The sequence below is a fragment of the Ambystoma mexicanum genome, chromosome 2p, assembly GCF_040938575.1.
Source record: "Ambystoma mexicanum isolate Mex_15411 chromosome 2p, UKY_AmexF1_1, whole genome shotgun sequence".
NCBI lineage: Eukaryota > Metazoa > Chordata > Amphibia > Caudata > Ambystomatidae > Ambystoma > Ambystoma mexicanum.
The window spans coordinates 1442527330-1442544874 of NC_090923.1; the positions used below are offsets into that span (position 1 = coordinate 1442527330).

Genomic DNA, 17545 nt, shown 5'->3' on the forward strand with positions numbered 1-17545 from the left:
CCCAATAGTGACATTTCTCCAAACTCTGGCTTCAGGTAATGCCAAATCTCACCTGAACTTCATAGACAGAGCAGCAACACTCCCCTTTTGCTTGTGATTTATTTTAAAATCTTTTCATTATATTCCAAAAGAAGATACCAGAGAAAATATACAGAGATTAAACAAATAAAACATAACATAACAGCAAGGCAAACAATGGGACAGCAAGGCAAAAGGCCTTCCAATCATATAGCGTGGTCATAATTAAATGCAGCACATTTACAAATAATGGCAGGTGGCGGACAGTAACATATTACAGAAAACTCAGCCCCACATAGCTTCTTACAAATCAGGTCCGCCGGACACATTGACAAACAAATCAATAAGGGGGCCATCTAGACGATCACATTCAACTCACGGGGGCCGCTCATACGAATGACGAAACATTGCCTGCAGGAGGGCCTTCCATTCCTCCAGGTTCATGGTGGGCTCGTTCATACCCTTCTGCAGTGCCCTGTATCACACCCCGGTTTGAGTCGTAGACTACTTCAGTAAGTCCCTGCGCCATATCGCATAGTTGGGGCTAGCACTCTCCCTCCAGGACATTGCGATTCACCTTTTCTCAAGTATATAAGCGAAATCCATACGTTTTACTATGTGCCTGGCCTTGTCAGGTCAAGGGTACATACCCAGCAGGCACTCCACAGGGGTCCACCCCTACCTTCCAACACCCACATCCTCCAGAGTCTGCTGAATATTAAGCCAGAAGGCACTGCAACATGGGCATTCTGGCGACGCTTGTTAATTAAAACGAGCAATCCTATGTGGGGTCATGTAGGTTCTACAGAGCACATTCAACTGCAGAAGACCAAGACTGGCATTTCTAGATACCTTTTTGATACACAACAAAGCAGTATCCCACTGCTTCTAAAATTTGCATTCCAAGTCAGATTCCCATGCGACCTTAATGCGCAGAACACATACACACTCACACTCACACTCGTCAAGATCCGGTATAAACAATGTGCAACAGGGTTCCACCAGTCTTCCAGGTCATGCAAGGTAGATAGTACAGTATCACATTCGGGCTCCTCCGGCCAGACCGGCCCCTGTGCCTTAGCAAACCTGGTAATTCTCATGTAACCCATGGATTGTCCCTTGTGCAGCCCATAATCATCAGCATCCTCCAAGAAGTCCCTAAACACTCCGTCCTTGATAATATCTCCGCACGTAGGAAGACCCACCATCTCCCATCGCCTAAATGTTGATAGGCCATATCTATTCAGGCACAAGGCTGCCGACAAGGGCTTATGAGGGGAATACACATTCTTTGATACAATAATCGTTCGGATTCTACACCACTCTACCCTCCCCTCTCACTCCCCCCGCCCCCCGATTCTACACCACACTCTACCGTTGCCCCTCACTCCCCTGTCCAAGTCCAGCAGGTATGGTTTGCATAGGAAGCATCTATCCGCAACTCCAAAGCTTCCTTAAGAACAACCAGCCTTATTGCCCCACACATCAATGAGGTATCCAGCGTCCCTTCATCCACCAGCCACCCTGAGCAGCCAATTAATAAAATTTAAACCACAGCAGCTGAACCTGCCCACCCCCCCATCTTCACAACTCAGTCTTAAAATAGATAACGCTATTCTGTGCCTCTTCCCTCCCCAGAGGAATCCAAGGATCTAAAAAAGGAACTGGGTATGGGGAACGAGACATTAGTAAAAAAGTACAATAGACGTGGCAACACCACCAATTTGGATCAGCGCAACAATCCCCATTAGCGAGAGTGGCAACCGGCTCCAAAACTTAATTGAGTCCTGAGAAATCATTCTCTGCAGAAACTGTATTTATCTCATGCATATGCTCAGGCTAGCGTCCAATCTTGACTCCCAAATAACGAAACGACTGCAGCTCCCACCTAATGCCCAATGATGGTGGATTGCCCATGGCATCACTCAGCCCAGCCAGGGGGAAGATACAAGACTACTTCTCCCTGCTAAAGGAAATACCCGTAAGCTTTGAAAAGTTATCCACCCTTTTGTTTGTGATGACTTACATAAAACAAACAAACTTGGAATGGAGGAGAGAGAATCCAATGCAGAGATGAGCCTCTGAATGGAAGACATCCTGGATGGGCGCCACGCTTGACTGCAAAGCCAGCATTAGCGTGGGGAGCAAATAAGACACTTGCAAGACCCAGAATGACCAGCCAAGGAGCCTGGGTCCAGAAGGAGGGCCTGGGGCCCGTTAACAGACACTGAAACCAGACAGTAGCGGAGCAACCAGATCCCCGATCTCCACATAAGAAGAGGGCTAGCAGCCAAGCCGAGCAGCGGAAGGGAAGCAAACGCCCCTTAAGTGGTAACGCTGTTGAGGAGGGAGAACTGCGATACCAGAAGCTGGGAAGTCTACATGGGTTACAGGAGTCGAGAAAACCTGTATGGGCAGACGCCCTACCAAAAGGAACAATAAACCAAGTCTACTAGAGGGCCACAGGGCTTTGGAGAGCCCTGAAAACGAGAGACATTTATAGTCAAGGCTTGGAGAGCCACAAGAGTTAAGGGAGTCTGGAAAACCCAAACCGGCAGATGCCCCACTGAGACTCCACTGCCAGGGGACTTGAGAGTCCTGAGAACACAAAACCTAGTGAACAGAACTTACACAAGAGTAACCTGGAGGGTTCCAGTGTTTAAAAGCAAGACATGGACAACATCAAGCACCAGTAAGAAATGCTGTAATCGTATCAAGAAAGCATGGTCTTTCCTGGAAAAACTGAACAGTGTTGAATACATGTAAAGAATTGGCATACAGAACCTAGAGAGAGTCCGAGGACTGCATTGTGAGAAATAGATACACTTTTAAAAATAAGCCTTCTTGGAATTCAAGTGTTGCGCCGGGTAAGAAGCCAAGGACAGAGGCTACTGCTCCGGCCTTCTGTTTGTTAAATTTTCTTAAGAGGTAGGGCCAGTTAGAGTATAGGATTTGGACTAAAAACTATTATTTTGGACTTTGAACTACACCCTTAGTTTTAGTTTAGTTAGGCAGGGTACTTCCCTCATAGCAGTAGGGCCACATAGGCGTTTCTTCCTTATTATATAAATAAGTACCCTTGAACATGTCAATAGTTAGTCTGACTCCCTCTTCTGGTTCATTACAAAAGGTAGGGAGGAAGAATAAATATTTAAAAGACCCAGAGATGAGAACAATGGGGTTGCCAGAGTCCTCAGCCCACGAGGCACAGTGGGTTCCTAGACCAGGGTGTCAAGGAGGGTCGGGTTTTATATGGTGACAGGATGTGCAGGCCAGTTTGGAAATAAACAGGAGATGTGGCTTGCAGTGTCAGACTGGAATGGTAGTCAGTTCAGAAGGGTTATCCTGAATGGAAGTCAGGTAGCAACAGCATTGAGCCTGCCTGACTCCAAAATTCTCACCAGACATATCTGAGAATATGGTGAGTAGCCACATAATGGCATTGGAGCCCAAAGTACAACAAAAGTAAGAGTTGTGACTAGAGGGAGACATGATCAAGGGCCAGATGAGAGCCTGACAAATCATAGTTCCAGTCATCGAGCCCACATAGGAGAGATCCACTCCAAATCTCGCATGACGACCTCTGGAAAGGCCTATGAATAAAAAGAGGAGATAAGTAGTAGATAATGGGGGCTGCCAGGGGAGCACGAATGGTGAAGTAGAAGGCAGAATGGCCTGTTGAGGGGCTTGTTGGAAAGTAGCTGCGGATGCCAGGAGGACTAGGAGTCATACTGCAGCAAGAGGAGAGGGATAAAGATCCCAATCAGGAAAAAGCCAGCAGACAGCAAAGGAGCTCCAGAAGTAGAAAGAGAATCCAACAAGATAAAGGAAGAACAAGGAACAATGTAAAGCATAGGGAGGGACACTAAGTTAGAGTGAAAGTGGCATAAGTGATTGGGAGGGGGACTAGAAAAGCACAGAATGTGTTGGGAATGTAAAGCGTGAGGCACAGAGCCCAAGACAGAAAGAGGTAGGCAAAATAGAAGGATGAAGAAAAGGTGGTGGTTGAAGAACCCTAAAGCATGGATCAGAAAGAGGCTAGGTAGAGAGAAGGAATTTCAACAGAAACGGGATGAGGGAATGAAAGGGAGGAAATACTCAGAAAAGGCTTTGTATTGAGTGAAAATTTAGATTAAAAGGAAGCTATAACAAAAAAGGACTGGAAGATAAGGCTGTTATGAGCCCAGAATGAGGGATAGACTGGATTTCTATAAGGGACAACAGAAGACGAGGACAGAACAAAAGAAAGACCATGGTAGAATGATGAGGAGCTAGAAAATAAGCAAAGAAAGAGAAGGGAAAGGAAGACCAATGAATAGGAGCTGGTTGGTGAAGTTAGGGAGAAGGAGAGAGAAAACAGGGATCTTGCAAACAGACTTAAAAAGGGCAACAAAGAAAGGGAAAGCGCCACCACCTGGGCAAATAGCAGGTGTTCAAAATGGATACTCCGGCCTAGTAAAACTACCACAGAAGCAGAATACAATCATTAGTCCTGACTTTTGCTAAAGGATTCATATGTAACAGTTTCAACCACTTCAACGTAGGAGAGTGGAAAATTGCTACAAAACACAGGGCAGGAGGGATGCAACAGGAAAGAATGTTTGTGATAGCATCCATGCATGTCAGTCCTGTTCGATGGACCATAGTTCTGCAAAAGGGTGGAGGGTTATAGGTCCTAAAGTATTGTGATAATAGGGCTGTGTTTCAAAGGCAGATTTGAGGAATTGTAAGTTAGGACACAGGGTAATGTTGGATGCATGAAGGTCGCACAGTAAGGAAATCACAATTCTTACCTAAAGGGAACACACTATAAAACATATGACCATGACATGCAACAACACATGGTGATACAGGCCCTTCAATATTCAACAAACAATTAAATACATGGCGTTTAGTTACTATCCAACTTGACATGTGAGTATTTCAACAACAACATAAAATTACATTTAAGTATAAACACAGAAATGTTTAAGAGCTCACACCTCACCTAATCTCAGTTTGAATGGCAAATGACATCATTTTGGTATTGATTCAAGTAGTTATCTTAAGCAAGCATGATCATCAACAAAATGTCTCTTGCAATCAGCATCGATTCTCAATTGTGCCTGAAGGAGCACTGCATAGTTCAATTAGCATTCACACAGCAGATTCTTAACTCCACCCAAAGTTTGTTTGAGCTTCAGAGTACCAAAGTTGTAGTTTGAGCTGAAAGTATGATTGATACTCTAACAGTTTACTCATAATGGGTTGTGGTGGACCTCTGGAAAGACTGCAATGTGCAATGTGCTCTGTCCGACAGCAGCCCTGCAATGTACCCCGCTTCAAAATAAGGAATGGAAAAAAAAAACCTCTAGAAGTTTCTCCGTGCCACCTCCCTCCAACTCCTCCTCAAAGCAGAGTAGGCATCTGCTGGAGCAGAATGACCAGTCTTCCAAACCATTAGGAGTCAAGTGGAATTCTGGCATCGTCTTCATTAAGGACACTGATACAATGGATACACGTAGCCGTAGAAAGTGTTTTTTCGCCCGCAGAGACTATCTGATTGACATCCATTTGTTTGTTTGCTTGTTTGTTTGTTTATTGCATTTCTAAGGCGCACCAGACCCAAGAGTAGCAGGGCGCAGAAGAATATGCAAAGCTTTCAAGTGTTACATAATATACAGTGTTACATAATATACAGGCAATAAAGAAAAGTAACATTACACAAGAAATAGTACAACATAAAGATTTAAATTATGCAGAGAGGCAGAGTTATTTACATAGTCGTAACTAGGGATATATACAATTTACATATTTACTGTCTAGCAACAGGTCCTACTAGCGTACCGGAGTTTCGGAGGAGAGCTAGTTCCAGTCATAAAGTAAAAATAACCCGGAAAGAGACTGTGCCCAAAGATCAAAAAAGGTTTTATTCTTTTTCAAAGTGCCCTTAAGTGCTGACACGTGTTTCGGTCTCCCATGAGACCTTTTTCAAATTAGGGCTATTAATCCGTCATAGCACCATACAGTCATAACACAAAAGTTATACATAGTAAAAGTTATATAAGGAGACATTCACATAAATAGGCGTGTAAAGATAAGCAGATTTGAACAATGTGCAATAATTGAATATGAAACAATAATTCCAAATAAAAGTAAATAAACGAAAAAATAAAAACCCAGACAATAATTAGGGTGGGGAAAAGGGGTAATGGAAGAGGGTTTTTTTTGAGAGAGATAAATACAAAACACTTATTAGGTAATGTACTTGGTAGTAGGTATGAGTCAACATTATGTTCATTGAAAAGCTCATAATAAGTGTTTGAATTTTTACCTTGAATTCCTCTAGCACCCCTATTACATTTGGCAAAAATCCTCCACAATAAACGGGTTAGATCCCTACAAGTATGAAATATTAACAATGTCACCTTTATAACAGTGTGGGTTAAGTAAATCAAAGATTCAATTGGAACGCGGCAGTGTTACATTAGTCCTGCAGTGCGAAACGTTTAAAATTAACAATAACGTTGGTGCTAGCGTTTGCTTTAGGCAATCCTGCTTAAATAAGCTCGCAAAAGCAATGTTATGTGTCATAACTCTTTCATAAGAGGGTATTGTTTCAATAGACAACTAGGTGTATACATGTGCATAATGAAACGTAATAAGTTGGTCTAACGGCATGCAAATGACTATATAAGGGAACGAAAACCCAATTCCTTATCTAGTTAGATACGTAATGAAACAGTTACGTGATGTTACAGTGAGCATCCAAATATATGACTACAGCAATAGGTTGAGTTTACTAAATGAATATTTAGCAAACATATTCTACTTACGGCCCTGATTATGCCTAACACTAAGAGCATATAAGTACTAAGTTATGCATAAGTAAAATTAAAGAACAATGTAGTGATATCACACTAAACATTAAACTGGATGTTAGCCAAATTCCTACAGAAAAGACACCATTTCATTGTCTGTGTTAAGGCCAATTACTGTAGAATTAAATTAACAAATTATTTTTGTCTCCGTTTGTCTAAGTTTCTTTTCTTTGTCACCTCCACGTCTTCCTAGTGACACTCTTTGGAGGCCAATGAACTGGATGTCTGCCTTATTGTCCGTTTAGTGTTCGTCTTGCCAATGGCATGCTAGTGGCAGTCTTGGCTTCCAATTTTTGCTAAATGTTCTCGTACTTGGATCCTGAGTTCTCTAATCGTACTGCCAATGTACACCAGCTTGCACACACAGATGATTGCATAGACCACATATTTTGTCCTACAGTTGATGGGTTGTCTGATTTTCAAAATCTTGTTGTTGCTTGAAAATGAGTCAGTTTTCTTATGCGCATATTTGCACATTGTACAGGTCCCACATTTCCTAAATCCGTTGGTAGTTGATTTTAGCCAGTTCAATGGTTCCTTCATTGTGTCCGGTAGATTCGAAGGCCTTAGTTTATTTTTCAATGTCTGTGCTCTTTTGAAAATGATCCTTGGTTTATCATCCACAAAGTTAGAAATGTTCTCATCCAATTTCAACAGATGCCAGTGTTTAGCTAGAATTTTTCTCACGTGTCTGTACATTACTGTATTTAGTGATAAAACGAATAGTTGGTTGTTCCAATACTTTGTTCCTTGTTACTAGCGTTTGCTCTTGCGTTACTGACAGACTTTTGTCTAGGCCTTTGCTGACACGTTGTTCCGAATATCCTCTAGCTAGGAATCTTGATTTCAGAAGGTTACATTCCTTCTCAAAATGTTCCGTGGTCTGACAGTTTCTTCTCGCTCTTTTGAATTCCCCTGATGGTATATTTAAAATTGTTGGTCTATAATGGCAGCTTGCTGCGGTGTAGGGTAGAATTAACTTCAGTAGGTTTCCGATATGTGAATGTTCTGATTTGATTCTGTTCAATATATATTGTTAGGTCTAGGAAGTTTATATTTTGTGCATCACAAACACCAGTGAATTGAATACCCATTTCATTAAGGTTAATTCTGTTCTGGAAATCTGTGAACTCCAATTCTATTCCTTTCCATAGTATCAACACGTCGTCGATATATCTCAACCAATGAACAGGTTCTTTCTGATATGCCTTATCTTGATAAATAACCATGTCCTCAAAAAGGCCCATAAAGATGTTTGCTAGGGCTGGGGCGTATTTGGTGCCCATTGCAACTCCCTTGGTTTGCCTGTAGTATGTGTTGTTGAAATTGAAGATGTTGCACTCTAGAGATAGTTCTAACATTTCCTTAACCATTAAGATCTGATGATACATCGATGCTGAATCTTCCCTGAAGGTATGGTCTATTGTTTGTAAGGCCCATGAATGTTGTATAGGTGTGTATAACGCTTTCACATCCATGGTTGCTAGTAAGCAGTAATTTTCCCAATTCCAAGATTGCAGTTTAATAATTACATTGGTGGTATCTTTGAGATACGCTTTCAATTTCATGGCTCTAGGTCTCAAAATATTGTCCAGGTACTGCAAAAAATTTTCAGTCGACCACCCTATTCCGCTTAGGATTGGTCGGCCTTCCGGTATTAAGTCATATTCCTTATGGACCTTAGGTAAGAAATACATGATTGGTGTGATCGGGTCTTTAATTAGGAGATAGCTCTTTTCATTGTCTGGGAGAAGGCCTTTATGGTGCCAATCATACATTTTGAGTTCCAATTTATGTACGATTTCCTTTGTTGGGTTGGCAGGCAATATTTCATAACAACCTGGGGTGTTTAAGTGTCTATTAACCATCTCCAGATAATTCTCCCTGTCCATGATAACAATGTTCCCTCCCTTATCCGCCTCTTTTATTACAATTGAGCGATCGGTTTCTAGTTTAGGTAGGGCTTCCTGTTCATGTTAGGGTGAGATTTGGTTTGATTTTTGAATGTAGTCTTCTTTGGTCCGTTCGATAGAGGTCTTGAAATACCGCCTTATAATCTGCTGCAAACTGGGGTACACATCTAGATGTTGGTTTTAGTTCCTTAATTGGCAACGTATCAGGTTCTACATTAAGATCTCTTAATACATTGGTAATATCATAATCCACTGGTTCTGTGATTGATCTAAGTAGGTGAATGTCTTCTATTTCTTTAGTGCTTAGATCACTCGGAATAGTTCTCTGGTGCTGTTTGTACATCCCTGGCGCTTTAGTGGCAAAGAACTTTTTCAGTTTCAATTTCCGTGCGAACTTGAAAAGATCGATGTGCAAATCCATTTCGTTATGGTTCGCCGATGGGGCGAATGAGAGTCCTTTGTTTAGTAATTTATTCTCCTCCGATGATATTGGTCTACTGGATAGATTGAGAATAAGATTTGGCTCTATTTCACTCTGTTTATTTCTTTTGAGGTCGCTCTTGTAAGTCTTTTGATGGTATTTTCTTGTGATCCTGGATTTGTTTGATCTTGTTCCCCCCCTCATTCCTCTCCTCCTGGCGTACTGGTTGTTGATCCTGTGTTCAATGATAACTGAAAACGGACCTAGTTCTCAGTCAGGTTGAGGTGAGAGATGAGATTCTTTCTGAAGAAGTAGTAGGGGAGGTCGGTTCTCAACTGGTGTGGAAGGAAGTTCCAAAGTTTAGCGGCCTTAACAGGGAAGATGTTTCCACCAATCTTAGAGGATTTGAATCTGGGTACTACCAGACAGTTAGTGTTAATAGTTCTGGATGGTCTGCTGGAGGTTCTTCTAGATATTCTGTCAATAAGGTAGCTCGGTGCCGCATTATGAAGTGCTTTATGTGTCAAGAAGGCGATTTGTAGTTGTATTTTGTTATAGGTGGAAAGCCATTTGTGCTGACATCTGATGGCAGAGATGTGCACTCTTTTGTTAATGCCTAATGCAGCTCCAATGGCATTATTTTGTAGTATTTGGAGTTTTTGGATAATGGTTTTAATAGCGCTGCTGTAAAGGGCATTGCAATAATCTAGTCTTGATAGAATTAATGCTCTGGCCAGTTTGAGGCAGCTATCATTCGAAAGGAAGGGCCTACCTGCTCTGATCAGCTTGCAGGTGTAGGCTGTGGTGGACGCCAGAGAATTTAGTTGTTTAGTGAAGGACATAGTTGCATCAAGGTAGAAACACAGTGTTTTTACCTCCTTGGAGACAATGTGTTATTACCGTCAATGATGAAGGAGGCATATTCATGCCCTAGTTTGGAGATGTTGGACGGGGAGCCGAGAATTATCAACTCTGTCTTGTCATCATTCAGGCATAGGCCGTGAGTGGCCATCCATGCCTGAATGATGAGGTAGAGTCTATTCACCAAAGCCAGGCCCCTACCATGATCCCCAGAAAGTGGGAGGAGAATATGAGTGTCATATGCATAGTTAGTGTAGGTAACACCCAGAAGGTCCAGATCATCGAACTGGTAAATATATTGTAGCGAGTAGGGGACACACATGAACCCTGAGGGACCCCACACGTGATAGGGGTAGGATCCGCAGCTGCAGAAGGTGAGAATACTCTACTAGTTCTGTCATCAGGAATGAGTCTATCCACTTAACAGTGCCTATGGAAAAGTGAGCTGCTGTATCTAGATGTCTACAGAGGACCTTACGATCGACCTTATGACTGACAATAATGCTGTTTTCCCTTGATCTCTCAGTTCATCGATCTGAGTCTTCAGGTCTATTAGTGCAGTCTCCGTCCCATGCAGAGGTCGGAATCTTGACTGTCGGACCCCCAGAAGTTTGTGCTGTTCGAGATGTTTCTGGATCTGTGAATAGGCAATTTTATCTAAAATTTTAAGTAAAAATGGTACCGTTGTGATAGGGCAGTAGTTAGTGGCGATAAGAGGGTCTAGTGTTTGCTTCTTGAGAAGCGGGAGCACCCATGATTGTTTGAGATTGGCTGGGATGGTGCCGGAGGCAAAGGAGGCATTAATTAGTTTAGAGATGAAGGGGGAGAGGTCTCTTGCAGCCTCTTTTATGAGGTACGCTGGGCAGATGTCTCCTTTGCAATTGGACGGTTTGAGAGAGAGGAGGGTTTTTTTCCACTTCAAGAATAGTAGTTTTGGTGAAGCAGAATGTGGTATTTAGGTCAGGGATGTTTACATTTGGTGGAGAGTGGTAGTTGGTTGGTTGAGATAAGTTCAGAGAGTCTTTTTTTGTTATTTATTTTAGTTTGGAGAGTGTTGATTTAATTGGTTAGTGCTTGCTGTATCTCTGAGCACCAGTTCTTATATTTAATGCAGATATCGGGTGGAGAAATGGGGGACCCTAGTTCTTTGAGAATTATAAATAATTCTTTCATACTGGAGTTGGAATTAGCTGTCCGTTCATTGTAGGAGTTTTTTTGCCTGGCAGATTTCTTTTTTATAGCGTGACGCCGTGGATGCCAACTTCTTTTTGTTCTCATGGGAGGGCCAGAGGCACCAGTCAGTTTCGCATTATCTTTTTAATAGTTGCAGGTCCTTTAGCTGTGGAGTGAACCATTTGTTGAGATGTAGTTTAGCTTTACTAGATCTCAGTTGAAGGGGTTATTTATTGCCGTCTAACTCAACTTATCGATATCTTGACGAATGAGTGCTACATTTTGCATTAAAGTTTCAATTGAACTGGACAGATGCTTATTTTCCATCGGAAATAAGTTGCACAGAATAGACAAACACATCAGTTGGAGAGTCAACAAGCACAGGCTATGCTGCTGCTATTGTGCTTGGTAACGTACCAGTCTTGGCTGCAAAAATTGTGCTCCATCCATGTTCTGCATTTTGGTTAGGCTGTTCAGCTGTCATTTGCAGCCCCAGTAATGCTGAGTTCAAGTGCTAGGTGTTGACAAGCAGGTAAACGTGGATGGGAAGGTTAATAGATATGGCATCAGTGATATCAGCAGTACATAGGTAATCTAGTTATACAATGAGGCTATGGGTACCACCAGCATGGCTGCCACGGAAAAACAACGCAAGTCCTCTTTTTTTTTTGTAAATTTGGTTTTATTAAGTTTTGCAAGTGTAATGCTCATCACTGCAACACATCTGCCAAACCGTGACTCAATCTAAAGAGTGCATTGCCCCCAGAACGCCAGAAATTTCAACACCCATGGCCAGTATTCAGGATAGCTCTCTATATTTACCTGCACAGTTAGTGACCTACCTTTCTACGTTCCCCAGTATCATGCGCCATTCTACAGGGCCCAGAAGGAGAGGTGCAGATGAAAGGTAGTCAACACGGAACTATAGTTATGCCTGCAGCCAGATTTCTGTGACTGTGCTGAGCCCCCTACAGTGTGTGGAGCAAGTAAGGAGAATTTGATCACGCCAGTCACAGAATAATTGGGGTTTTATGTCACAGACCAGGGGCCTGTGCTGATACACGCCTGTTACCTTGGCAAAGCCCCCTGCATACCAGTGCTATGGAAGTGACTATCTCAGCAACCTCCATCTGGCAATTACCAACACCCTTGACATTCTTGCCCCAGTCATGAGGATCTGTCTAAAACCTGCCTCCAAACGTAACACCTGGTACGACTCAGAACTTGCAGCCCTGAAACGTAAGTGCAGAGCTGTGGAACTTAAGTGGCAAACCTCAGGCTCACCCTCTGACAAACTTGCTTGCCGCCTGCTCCAACGGCAATACAGCTTCTCCATCCATGCCAAGAAAAGGGATCACATCCAGGCACGGGTATCGGGTGCATCCAACAACATGGCTGAACTCTTTAAATTCTGCAGGGAACTAGCCAACCCTTCCGCATTCTCCACCTCCCATCTTCCGTCCCAGGCCCTCTGCAACCCACTGGCACACACTTCACCACTAAAACTCAGGACATCCTGAGCACCCTTGCTAACCTCCCACCCAACCCTTCTCTCACTCCTTTGCCTCAGACAGATTCTCACCCTCCTTCCACTCTCTCATCCTTCTCCTGTCACACCAGAAGAAGTCACCAGAGTTGTGCGCTCCATGAAGGTCTCTTCCAAACAGGTTTCTCCTTGCTCCTCCAGGACCATAAAGGACAACATTGGCTATCTTGCCCCTTTACTCGCTGATCTCTGCAACCATTCTTTTGCCACTGGATCTTTCCCCCATCCTCTTTCAAGCACTCCCTTGTGTGCCGCCTCCTGAAAAAACCTTCAGCAGACACTACCCTGTCCAGCCAACTAACGCCCTATTTCTATCACCCCCTTCCTTGGGAAACAGAAGTAGAAGCTGGCCTTTCCACAACTTGCCTCATACTGAACTTGTTGGTGGGCTCCACGACCATCAATCTGGATTCCGAACATCCAAAGGCACAGAAACTGCTCTTCTGAACACCTGTGAAGAACTGCTTGCATCTCTGGTCTCTAACTATCCAGCTGTCTTCATCCTACTCAATCTCTCCTCTGTCTTCGATACGGTTAACCATTTTATCCTCATAAAACGGCTCCATGATACCCTTGGTATCTCGAGCGGCACTGGACTGGCTTACCTCTTTCTTAACTGAACATTCGCCCTAAGTCATTTTGGGCATCTTCTCCTCACCTACTTCCGTCTCCGCTTGTGGTGTCCCCCAGGGCTCAAACCTCTCCCCCTGGATCTTCAACACTTACCTTGCCCAGCTAGCATTCCTCATTTCTTAATTCTCTGCCAACTTCCAGTGCTATGCAGATGAGACAACTTTTTTTTCAAACTTCCTGCTGACCATCTTGTACCTTCCATCATCCATGACTGCCTATCTGCCATCAAGTCCTAGTGTACTTCCAACGATCTCCGCCTCAATACCAGCAACACTGAGATCATTCCTATTGAGACCCCTGGGCCCTCTTTTGTTCCCTCACTGTGGCCATCCTCTATGGGCTCTCCCCTGCTCCTTCTGAAGCCAGAAACCTTGGAGTCATCTTCGACTCCCCTCTCTCCTTCCTCCCTCCCTCACTCAGGACATTGCCAAGAAGTCCCACTTTCAACTCTTACTTCTCAAAGGAATTCTCGATGCATTGATGTAGGTATAAGCGATGGGCAGGCCAGGCTTGGAGACCAGGTCATCTTTCGTAAATGTTTTCCTTCCAGGCTTCGAAAGAGAGGAGGATAGGTGATAGAGTAGCAGTAAGAGTAAATAGGGGTGATGGAGAGCACCATGAAGGGAGAGGGCAGAGCGAGGGAAGGGGGAGAAGGGAGAGTTGGAGAACCAGCACAGTGCACGATGAACACACAAGGCGGCTAGCAGCAAGACAGGCGCACACGAATCAGGTGCATGACGTCCCACGGGTCGCCAAAATGGGGTAATGCACTGCTCCAGCAGCAGACGAAGAAAGAAAGCATGCTCCGAAGAACTTCAAATTCTGTTCTCTGGATGTCTGTGCTTCTCTCAGGTGGCGGCTTCAGCAGCTGTGTCAGATGGTTTCCCTGCAGCTTCTCTGACATGCTGTGATGGTCAGTTCTTTGATTTTCAGGGTCATTGGCCGCTGTTGGGATATGGCAATGCTCAAACTGGGTCTTGGTAGAAGTGATCAATGGCTCTTCAACATTTGGATCCGGTCTGGGTTTTTTGTAAATTGCTCCCACAGGGATTATGGAAGTTGCAGTTCACTGGAACCTTGCAGGGCCTCTAGGGAGAGTAGCTAGCGTCACTGCTGTCCAGTGCGGGCTGGAATTACACTGTCCTGCGCAAAGCAGACCTCACCATGCAGGCTCCCCACTCCTCTCCTCTTCTCTCTCTCTCTCAACAGACCACCAGTCACCAGTCTGGGACCACAACCCATAGAAATGCTCCTGCTCGGGACAACCAGAAACACAGATCATAGAAACAACATCCATGCAATACCATGTGAACACTGTCACAATTCTATTGACCCACTCCTCACTGTGTCCAGAAAAAGCTGGGATTGCTCAATGATACCAAGCCCCCAATGGACAGGGCCCCCCTAACCCCCCCATGTACACAGCTTCCCCGTGGGATCAAGGCAGCAGTGACTCAAAGAGCCCCTGCGGTAGGGGGACCTCCAGTCCAAGCAGAAAAAAACAGTACTGGCAATGCCAGTGGGCCCCTGTGGAGCCTAAAATAGCTCTCCCCTGACAGAAAACCAAACAGCGGGTCATCTGACGGCTGCGGAACACTGCTGGGGCTACGATGGGCACAACCGTCTAACACCACCACTTAAGCGTATCCTCCTTCAGGGAGCCCGAGTCCTACAGCACATCGGATACAGGCCAGCCCGCTGATCGTTGCAGCCGCCAAGTCCGTGCTGGGTTGCGCCTGCCTATGGCCGGGGGTCGTACCACAAGCCCATGAGGGGCCGCCATTGCTGAAAGCCTGCAACAGGGACTCCCTGGGCGGGGAGCTCTGTGCAGCATGTCGGTTGTGCCTGGGAGGTACATAGGGCTCCCGGTGAACGCTGCTGCAAAGACACGGCTGCGTCAGGGGGTCACAGTGGGCTCTTACTGCGTCATTGCCTGAGCATTTTGGTGCCGACTATCCAGGCGGCCATGCTGGCTTGACCAAAGCACGGGTAAAATGGGCCCCCAAAGCAAAATTGGTTGGACTGTATTTGCCTGAACAACCAGCACTAAGCTAGATCAACACATCAACTGATCCTCTTACTTAAGCTATTATAACTCCCGTCATCCTCCCTTGTGCCCTGAGAAGTGTCCTACACGCGGCTGCATGCCTCATCAAGGTTCTAGGCAGATACAACCACATTACCCCGGCCCTCATCGGCCTTCACTGGCTCCCACTGCACACACAAATCACCTTTAAGTCTTGCTGCATCATCTATAAGGCAGTCGGCCTCAATTCATCCAGCTACCTTGAGGAGAAACTCAGCATCCCCGGCGGACAGCGCACCACCAGAAGCCAGGACACGTGCAGACTTGAAATCCGCTGCTGCAGAAAGGAAAGGATCAGAAAAGAACAAGTTACTTTCTTACCTGGTAACGTTCTTTCGATGGGATGTTCCGACGACGTATTCCACATCTATGACAGGTAATCACCACAGCTGTGCTGCTTCGGAAATGTTTTGGCGTCTGCGTCCTGCGTCGATGAGTAGGACGCACAACGCCTGCAGCCTCAGTTGTAGTTCTTTCCCAGAATGTGTGGCACCAATCTTCTGCCAGAATACTACAGAAAGCCTTGCGGAAACGGAAGCTGCAATCGCATAAGAAATTCTGTAGAGGGGCAGGTAGGGAGGGAGCAATGTGGAATACGTCGTTGGAACATCCCATCGAAAGAACGTTACCAGGTAAGAAAGTAACTTGTTCTTCGAAGGGATTGGTTCCTCCGACGTATTCACATCTATGACAGACTCCCAAAGCAGTACCAACGTATGGAGGTGGGAAAAGAATTTAGAAGTTTAGAATTCCCAATTAAATTGCAGAATAGAGGACTGTCTTACCAAAGGCCAAATCTTATCCATGGACAGTATCCAGGGAGTAGTGTCTGACAAAAGTATGGACAGAGGCCCATGTGGCTGCTTCACAAATGTTACAAATGGGAACACCCCTCTGCAGAGCAGTGGAGGCAGCCACACCCCCCTAGTAGAATGGGCCCTCAAGCCTACCGAATGGTCCTTACCCGCCAGACGGTAGCATTCTGAGATGGTCAAGATAATCCATCTGGACAAGGTCTGCTTAGTAACAGCTTAACCCAAAAGCCTTCAAGCGTATCCTACAAACAGCTGATCGTCCACTCTGACCCGGGACATGCGTGAGATGTAGAAGCTTAACGCTCTCCTAGGATCCAACCTATGGAGCCTCTCCTCTTCCTTACCAGGATGCGGAGGAGGATAGAACGCCAGAAGAATGACCTTCTGGCTTAAATGAAATTCCGACACAACCTTCGGAAGAAAAGAAGGATGAACCCAAAGGACAACCCTGGCCTTATGGAACACCGTGAGGGGTGGCTTAGCAGATAGTGCCTGCAACTCACTCACTCTGCGAGCGGAAGTAACTGCAACTAAAAATACAGTTTTAAAGGTGAACAGTCTCAAAGGGCAAGAATGTAAAGGCCAGAATGGAGCTCCCATTAGGAATTTTAGAACCAGGTTCAAATCCCAACCGGGCACCTGGAAAGGTGATGATGGGAACACATTAGTGAGCCCTTTCAGAAACTGAGAAATTAAAGGAATCTTAAAATAAGAACACTCCTCAGGCGAGCGCTTAAATATGGACAGCGCCGCCAGGTAACCTTTAATGGTGCCCCCTTGCAGGCCCTTGTGGGCTAACGAAAGCTAAAAAAACAGAACCACAGGAATGGCACATGAAAAAGGATCCACATTCTGAACTCTGCACCACTCGCAGAACTTTCTCCAACGGCAACGGTACAGGGACTTTGTTGCGGGCCTTCTGGCTGAAAGCAACACCTCCATCACGTCTTCTGGGAGGTCCCAATCCTTATACTTCAACCTTTCAGAAGCCAAGGATGAAGGTTGAGGGACTTGACCTCTGGATGGAGAACCTGACCCTCCTCCCGTGAGAGCAGATGATCTCGGTAGGGAAGACGGCGTGGAGGGCAGATGGACACGTCGAGATGGTCCGGGTACCACGTTCTCCTGGCCCGTGCCGGAGCAATGAGGATCATTCGGGAACCGAACCGCCGTAACCTCTGCAGCACTTGCGGAATGATGGGGACTGGAAGAAACGCGT

At 45.0% G+C, this 17545-nt stretch overlaps 1 protein-coding gene across 7 annotated transcripts in view; it reads right to left on the minus strand.

The window, feature by feature from the left end:
* The window catches only part of LOC138567600 (uncharacterized), a 1191853-nt gene that overhangs the window by 1040587 nt on the left and 133721 nt on the right, over positions 1 to 17545 (minus strand). The window contains exon 2 of one of the 7 annotated variants that reach the window (XM_069645988.1): positions 15657 to 15788. The exons of the other annotated variants lie outside the window; for them this stretch is intronic. Within the exon in view, the coding sequence (XP_069502089.1) occupies positions 15657 to 15677 (21 nt within the window). The 5' untranslated portion in view covers positions 15678 to 15788. The remainder of the gene's footprint in view (positions 1 to 15656; positions 15789 to 17545) is intronic. 7 annotated transcript variants of the gene reach the window in all.